The following is a 7,638-nucleotide window of genomic DNA, read 5'->3' as shown; positions in this document are numbered from 1 at the left end:
ACATAAAAAGTAAAAAGATGTTTTTATTATAAACTACAATTATAAATATTAAAATTTCTTAAAATTGCAACTTTTGTTGTGACTTGTTCTACTTTTGTTTTTGATAAAACTTATATTGATTCGGAGACCCTGGACTGCCTGGACCCTGGCGCCAGAGTACGCCAGTGCCTTTCTTTCCGGTTGCTGGGAGGCAATAGTGAGTACTGCGTTTTGTTGCTGGAAAAAATCTCAATTAATCTCATAATACTGGCTGAAGTATTGATATTTCTTATAGTTTTTGCATGCATTTGTATGTTATCTTGTCGCCTAGTGTATAATTTTGCAGGTTGGGTTTGAAAAAGTCATTTTGATCGCACATTTCTGGTAGGCCCCAGTGGACCATGTATTCCATTGCCGGCTACTGTCGTTCACGCTGAAGAGTTCTCTTCTACTTGGTGCAGTCTCTGTCTAAAATATTAGAACGCGTAATCGCTGTAGCATATATTTTCTGTTTTCTTTTGTTAATTGCCAGTTCTGCGATTGTGGTTTCAACATCGCAACGGTTCTACATGCATGTGAAGTTAAACCATCGGCTTAGCCAAGAATGATTTGTTTCATGTCAGTGCTCACCATTGTGACGTACAAGGCTCTGTTGTATGTTTTGTACTCCCTTCATTAGGCCTTAAAAGGACCACATGGCGAAGCTCAACCGTTTGGTGTCATCTTCCCGGAGGAAGAACAGGAAGAGGCACTTCAATGCCCCATCACACATTCGACGAAAGATCATGAGCTCGCCCCTTTCCAAGGATCTTCGCCAAAAGTACAACGTCCGCAGCATGCCCATCAGAAAGGACGATGAAGTTCAGGTAACTTGACGTTTCATCCGCGTGTGAGACCCTTGGAGTCGTGTCCCGCACCTGTAGTCTGAAATCGGCACAGAGCATTGTTGTAAGCGTATCTCGGGCAAAGCAAGCTTGACTGTCGCGTGTAAAGCCTGAGTGAAGGGAACCTTCTGTGTTACTTGTGTGGTGGACAAAATAGGTTTTTGTCTGACTGTAGATTGACCTATTTGGTCCACCTGCTGGTGATAGCGAGCACTAGTATTGGCTTTGCGCTATAGTACTAATGTAGCCGTAAGCACGTGCCTTATTTGTGTTTAATTTTATTGGCGTGTTTCGATGCAGGCACAGCACATTCCTTTCCCACTAGTTTTGAAGCTAAGTTGGACGGAAGGGCATGTCGGCCTGGCCTCGTGCAGAAGCCCTTCCATCCTGCTTGCTTCTACAATATTGTTTGCCATGAAATAATTATGGCATTGGTCATGCCATTTCTAAAACCGTTACATTAAAAACTTTCCCTTTTTTTAATATTGCCAACTTGTCCTCTAATAGATGCGAATTTAGTCTCATTTGCCTCTAGGTATTTGCTGTGTAAGAAATCTTGTCTGAAATGATTCCCTGTCAACTCTTATGCACCTGGCAGAAATAGCGGATAAGGGTGCGTGTGTTAACGGTACAACCTACGCATATCACGAGGTTCAATGTATTAAAAAGACGATGTCACCAAGCAAGGGATGTGTGCACACGTTTCTGCCACAGCCATACAACTAGTTTTGGTTTTGCTATGGATGGATGGCTAGCAACTTTGCCCACTAAAGACAAATTGAAACGAAAAACAGTGCGTGACTTCCAGTACATGTTGTGCATTCTGGCGTCGGGCCACATATGTGCAGGAGGAGTACATTGCATGCTAGGGTTCGCGTCCAACCTGGGTATGGCTAGAGCATCCTTCGGCGTGCGAGCTTTTGATTTGGCCCATAACCACATTTGCTATGAGCTCCTGCTACCACGCTTGGTAGCTGGGTAGGTTAAAAACTGCACTATGAAGTTTGATAATGGTAGCACGAATAAATGTGGTGGGCGTGAACTTAATTCTGTATTCCGAAACGCATGTGCTGGAACGCCATGTGCTCTGTTCACATTTCACAATATAATGTGTTGAATTGAGCTTCTGGGGGGGGGGGGGGGGGGGGGGGGGTTAAGAACGCTTGACAGGATTTGCAGCAGTAAATAGTCTTGGCAACTGGATTTGCCATATTTACTATCTCTTCCCACATTTTTCCGACAGGTTTGCTGGAATTAGTGCCTGCTGCCAAGCCATGTTCGTTAGGGCTCTTCAGGTGACAAGTACATTAGGCAATTATCTATGGCAAAATATAAAGGGGCAAAAGTAGAGCTTAAAAATTGCACATTCAGGGCGACACGTGTTGATTGATTGAAATGATTAGGCCTCCTGTCGCCCGTTCCTTTTCATTTAAGTTGTGGAAGGGACTAACACGTGTTGATTGATTGAAAAGATCAGGCCTCCTGTCGCCCGTTCCTTTTCATTTAAGTTGTGGAAGGGACTAACATGCTTGCAAGTGCAAAGCGATTCGTTTTTAAGTTTTAGTTTCTAACCTTGGGGGAACCTTAGTGTTGTAAAACGGGAAGGGAAATAAAAGCAAAATGTCTGGTTTGTTTATTAGGAATATGTGCGTGTTCAGTTTTGAACAATTGGTGGGAAGCTATGAAAGGTCCCGTCAGTGGGCCAATACATAAATCTACACATCATGGAAGCAATTCAGTGAACAACTTTAACTTCACAGACACTTAAAATTTTATAAGGCCTCTGGTGCCTCATAGCCTTCACGGGGCAGCACATTTGTGCCAGAATTGTGTCCTATGTTTATTGTCAGACTTAAGCAGTTAAACGTACTCTCCTGACTGCTTTTCCAATCCGGTTGTGCTTGCGAAGAGGTGTGAAATGAGCCTCTGTAGGCCAACAACTGCTTGGCTTCTTACTGTAAATCCTCCCTGTCCTATGTCCACCTTTTGGTTCTATTTTAGCTGTGTGCCAGGGTATATTTTGTGTATGTATAGTCCTGTCTTGAGGACAGCAGCTTAGGATAAGTGGTGATTTCAGCTTTTGAACTGACACACAGCAGGGTTGAGTTCTTGCAACGAGCATACACAGGACTCTCACAGCTAAATGTTGAGGGTGCAGTGTTAAAAGTGGCTGGCTTGTTGGCAACTGAGTGTAGGAGGCATTTTCATAATTCAGCATTCATCGCATATCACTGGCAACATTGCCACCCCCCCCCTCCTTTTTTTGCATAAAAACTGATCCACTTATCTGTTGAGGTCAAGCAGTTTCTGTTTTTGATGACATTTTCTCAATTCCTCGCCTCAAATGTTGACATCAGGCTGTTCTGTAAATGTCTTTGTATCATCTATGCGAAATTTGTGACTGCCTGACCCCTACCAAAGAACTTCCTTCATTCACCTGAATATTCAATAATTTTGCAGATACTAGTGTAGCGGATTGGGCTAAGATTTTTGGGGGGATGACAGGGAATTAAGTAATGCTTATAGGGTGTATTCACAGGGCTTTGGGCCGCGCAGCGGCGACGGCGCCATATTTGAGGTTGCACTCCGCCGCGCGGGCAGCGCGTTTCTCGACGCGAAACGTGGTTTGCAGCATGCTGCTGGAAAGAACGTTCGTGTGGACGGTGTTTTTTCTGCGTGATCCGTGGGTTAGCGAATGCCTCGTCCTACCGAGTAGCTAGCATTGTTCTCATTTCGAAATTCCGGGTGCGCTGTTCACGTCTACAACCGCAGACCCGAAGCAGTCTGCGCGACAAAATAAAAAAAGCGCGCCGTGTATTTTTTTTTTTTTTTTTTCCTTTCGCTGTTTCGAAGCGGCGGCTAGGGCAGTGCTTCAAGGCTGTCTGTCTTCATTCGACAAATTCCCAAAGAAGTTATCGATAATATGGCTAATCAGTATCGAATCTGTTGGAACCCGTTTCATCCAGGTGGGCCCCGGGACGATGGGCGTCGGAGCTTTCACCTCGCACCTCGTCACATGTTTGAAACATTCCCATGCTTAAAATGTTCCCAAATTAAGGTAGCCGGCGTACTTTATGGATGAGACGAACCATACTGGGCTCCCAGCCTCAACGTGGGCTACTTCGAGTGTTGAGGTGAACGCACGCGTACATGCAATATCGCTTCCCAGGTAATTGCGGGCATCCAAATTGATCCAATTCTTCTTCGTCGCCTTCGACTGTTCTCTAATGACCAAGCGTGTTACGTGTTCCGACACGCTTGACGCTGGGTACGCAGTTTGACTACTTCAAAAACAGCGCAGAGACTAAAACGTTAACGTATGCAGGGACAAACTAGAGCAGCCTTTGTCACTTGTCTCTGCGCTGCTTTCGAAGTAGCCAAAGCGTACGTGTTCCATAATCTTGTTCTGCTTATAATTTCTGCTTCGTCTTTACCGAAAGGAAAAGACTTGAAAATCATCGGTGGGATCTTTGTCGTCACCACCATACCTAATTTTATCACGTACTTACCTCGCGATGGTTTCCACCCATACCCTGTGCGTAATTGTTCCGCTTCATTAGGAGCTCAAATGGACGACCTTCGTGCGTTCCACGTCCAGAACACTGTCCCCAGAGCACCTCACCGTCTCTCATACTCCTCAAGAAGCGCGCAACATGCCTGGGTGGTGCACGGTAAAACCAGCTCCTCACCCGCCGCGGTGGCTCAGTGGCTAAGGCGTTGCGCTGCTGAGCACGAGGTCGCGGGTTCGATTCCCGGCCGCGGCGGCTGCTTTTCTGATGGAGGCGAAAAGCAAAAACGCCCGTGTGTACGAGATTTCGGCACACGTTAAAGATCCCCAGGTGGTCAAAAATAATCCGGAGCCCTCCACTACGGCGCGCCTCATCGCCTGCGTTGCGTCGGCGCGTTAAACCCCCACAATCAATCAAAACCAGCTCCTCTCTCACACGCCGCACCACATCAAATATCCTCGCAGCCTTGGGTGCAGAAATTTTCTCTACTGGCGCCACGGTCGCTTCAAGCAACGGAGGAAAGAAGGAAATCGGCGCATGGGGATGACACCGAGATAGCGCGAAATCGCCAAAACGGACCGGGTTATGCACGCCGCTGGCCGCGCCTGTCAAACCATTGGATAGTTGCATTCGTCGCGCAAAATCACTGTTTTCAAGCACTGCCCTGGCCTTCGCTTCGAAACAACAGCGCGCTCCGAAAAAAAAAAAAAAAAAACGGCTCGCTTGCTTTCGTTGTTCGGCCTGCTTCGGGTCTGCGGTTGTAGGCGTGAACATCACATCCGGAATTTCGCAGCGAAAACAATGCTGGCTACTCGTTACGACCAGACATTCTCAAACACACGAATCACGCAGAGAAAAACACCGTCCACATGAACGTTCTTGCCAGCACCACGCCGCAAACAACGTTTTGCGTCGGGAAACGCGCTGCTCGCGCGGCGGAGTGCAACCTCACATATGGCGTCGCCGCCGCCGCGGTCCAAGGCCCTGTGAATGCACCCTATTGCACACAGCATGTCTCTTTAGTGGGTAGCTATTGTGTGCTTCGCATACTTTCTTCAGCTGGGACTTACACAGAGCCAGCCTGTCTGTAGGTTCCAGCTGAAGATACTCCAGATTCATTCCAATTCCGAAGTGGTTAACTTTGCAACATTGGTGGACACCAATTTGTTGCCTTGCAGAATGTTTATTTGGAATAAACATGAACTGCGCAAATTTGGGCATGAAGGTGAAACATAGCTCTGACAAAACATTGCACTCATGATGGCAGCATTTTAGATGTCCTGGGTTACCAATTCATCCCTCATCATCCATTGTCATACATGTCACATTAAGTGGTGGGTAGTCACTGAAAGGTGTTCAAAGCTTATAGCCCCTTCTTTAGATTAGGCCTGGCCTTTTAACATTCCAAAAATTGTTGGGCCATAATTGGGGTACTTCAAGAATCATTCAATGTCGATGGTGGTTGAATGCGAAACTTTCTCGAGGGGGATTCCTTGGGTGCTGTCTGAGATAGGACTTTGACTTTTTGCTATTTGATCTCGCACAAAGAAAGCTTCGTGTTGAACAATAGTCGTTTTGCACATCCATGCACCCCTTTACAAATCAAAACCTCTTTTGCATCGGAATGGTGCTGTTGGATAGACATCAGCTTCGTAACGCGGGGGACTCGGGTTCGGTTGATTGGCTAGACGTCAGCTTCGTAACACGGGGGACTCGGGTTTGATTCATACCACAGGAAGGTTTTTTTTTTTTTTTCTTCACTTCACCCTTGATCACCATCGTCAAAGTGGGCTTTTTCGCAGTGCATTTTAGACACGAGATATGCCATCAATGAGACAGAAAGTTTACCTTTAATATTAGTGGCTCAGTAAATCGCTGCCGTAGTGGCATGAATTCACTAACAGGTGTGTTGCATTGCTGCTGTGGCTGATTTCCGGGTGGTGGTTGCAGGTTGTGCGGGGCCACCACAAGAGCCAGCAGGTGGGCAAGGTAGTGCAGGTGTACCGCAAGAAGTATGTGGTGTACATCGAGCGGATCCAGCGGGAGAAGGCCAACGGGGCGTCCGTCTACGTGGGCATCCACCCCTCCAAGGTGGTCATTGTCAAGCTCAAGATGGACAAGGACCGCAAGAAGATCCTCGAGCGGCGCGCGCGCGGCCGCCAGCTCAAGGACAAGGGCAAGGGCAAGCACACCGAGGAGAGTGTGGCCATGGAGACGTAGGAGACTAGCTGAGATCGACGACATTAATAAAGGGGCTTGACTCGCACGCACCGGGTCCTTCCCTTCCTTTGTATGATCACCGTGCTGTTTCAGGATTCTTTCGATTGTCACACAGTGTGATCATGCCTTATGTGCATCTTCCTTTTCGTAATTGTGGTTAAGCTGCTATCAGAACCAAGACAGGCGAGAGTTCATGCTTGGCGAGTGCAGTAATCCTGAACTATTTTCTCATTGTACACGCTGTATGACCACGTTTTGCATGTGCAGGATAAACCCGCCGCAGTGGCTAAGGCCTTGTGCTGCGTAGCATGAGGATGCCTGTTTGATTCCCGGACGCTTTTAATGATCGAGGAAAAAAGCTAAGAGTCGAGTGTGTTTGAGATTTTGGCGCACAAAAAAGATCCCCAGGTGGTCAAAATTAATCCGGAGCCCTCCACTATGGTGCGCCTCATCACCTGCGTTTCATCGGCACGTTAAACCCTGCAATCAATCAATCGGCATGTGCATGATAGGATAGCTTTGCTGCCCTTCTGAACGTGGCAAAGCTAAGCGTAGGCCTTGAAGCTTTTTTGGTGCAGAAGATATTTGAACAAGGCAAGAACTTTTTATATTTGAGGGAATCCTGTGCACATAGGGTAGTGCTGCCAGCTCTTTTTTTGGCAAGTTCTCTGATAGGCAAATAAATGCCTAGGCTTGCGGAAGCTTGAAAATCTAGATGCCATAAATTTTGTTGCTGTTAACTATTAGCTAGCTGTAGAGGATATGGGATATTGTGCTGTTTTAATGTGGTTTTTTCCTCTCATCTGCTTAGTAAGCACTGTCATGTCTTGCTGTTTCAGTTGTAGGGCTGGTGTGCCCAATTGGGCCAACAGTTGCACCCTGCTCCCTTAGGCTGCAGAAGCCAATTTTTGTGAATCTGCACCTGTGAATGTGAAAAGAGCAGCTGGAATGAGTTGGTGATAAGATTCTGAAAATTCCTCCACAGCAGTGTGTTGCGAACACTAAACATGATTTCGGGTGTCGCGAAGCATTCTCGCATCAAGGCG

At 46.9% G+C, this 7,638-nt stretch overlaps 1 protein-coding gene across 3 annotated transcripts; it reads left to right on the top strand.

The window, feature by feature from the left end:
* The first annotated feature begins 65 nt into the window (after nucleotides 1-65).
* Rpl26 (ribosomal protein L26) lies at nucleotides 66-6,638 on the top strand. Of its 3 annotated transcripts, none has more exons than XM_077687721.1 (3): nucleotides 66-196; nucleotides 659-845; nucleotides 6,323-6,638. In XM_077687721.1, the coding sequence occupies exons 2-3, from the start codon at nucleotides 675-677 to the stop codon at nucleotides 6,590-6,592; spliced, it is 441 nt and encodes a 146-aa protein (XP_077543847.1). In that variant the 5' UTR covers nucleotides 66-196; nucleotides 659-674; the 3' UTR covers nucleotides 6,593-6,638. The 3 variants fall into 3 exon arrangements, with proteins under 3 accessions (XP_077543847.1, XP_077543848.1, XP_077543849.1); XM_077687722.1 differs by lacking the exon at nucleotides 66-196 and adding an exon at nucleotides 211-255; XM_077687723.1 differs by lacking the exon at nucleotides 66-196 and adding an exon at nucleotides 236-363.
* Nucleotides 6,639-7,638: the final 1,000 nt, after the last annotated feature.

This window comes from Haemaphysalis longicornis, unplaced genomic scaffold (genome assembly GCF_048455015.1).
Source record: "Haemaphysalis longicornis isolate Haplotype H1 unplaced genomic scaffold, Haemaphysalis longicornis Haplotype H1 scaffold_1, whole genome shotgun sequence".
Taxonomy (NCBI): domain Eukaryota; kingdom Metazoa; phylum Arthropoda; class Arachnida; order Ixodida; family Ixodidae; genus Haemaphysalis; species Haemaphysalis longicornis.
The sequence above is the reverse complement of the archived record's forward strand: the minus strand, read 5'-3'. Positions and strand labels throughout refer to the sequence as shown.

Excerpts from the sequence above, each read along its gene's own strand:
- Rpl26 (XM_077687721.1), top strand. The coding sequence starts at position 675 with ATGGCGAAGCTCAACCGTTTGGTGTCATCTTCCCGGAGGAAGAACAGG. Across the intron at positions 846-6,322 it reads GAAAGGACGATGAAGTTCAG|GTTGTGCGGGGCCACCACAA; the intron begins GTAACTTGACGT and ends TGGTGGTTGCAG.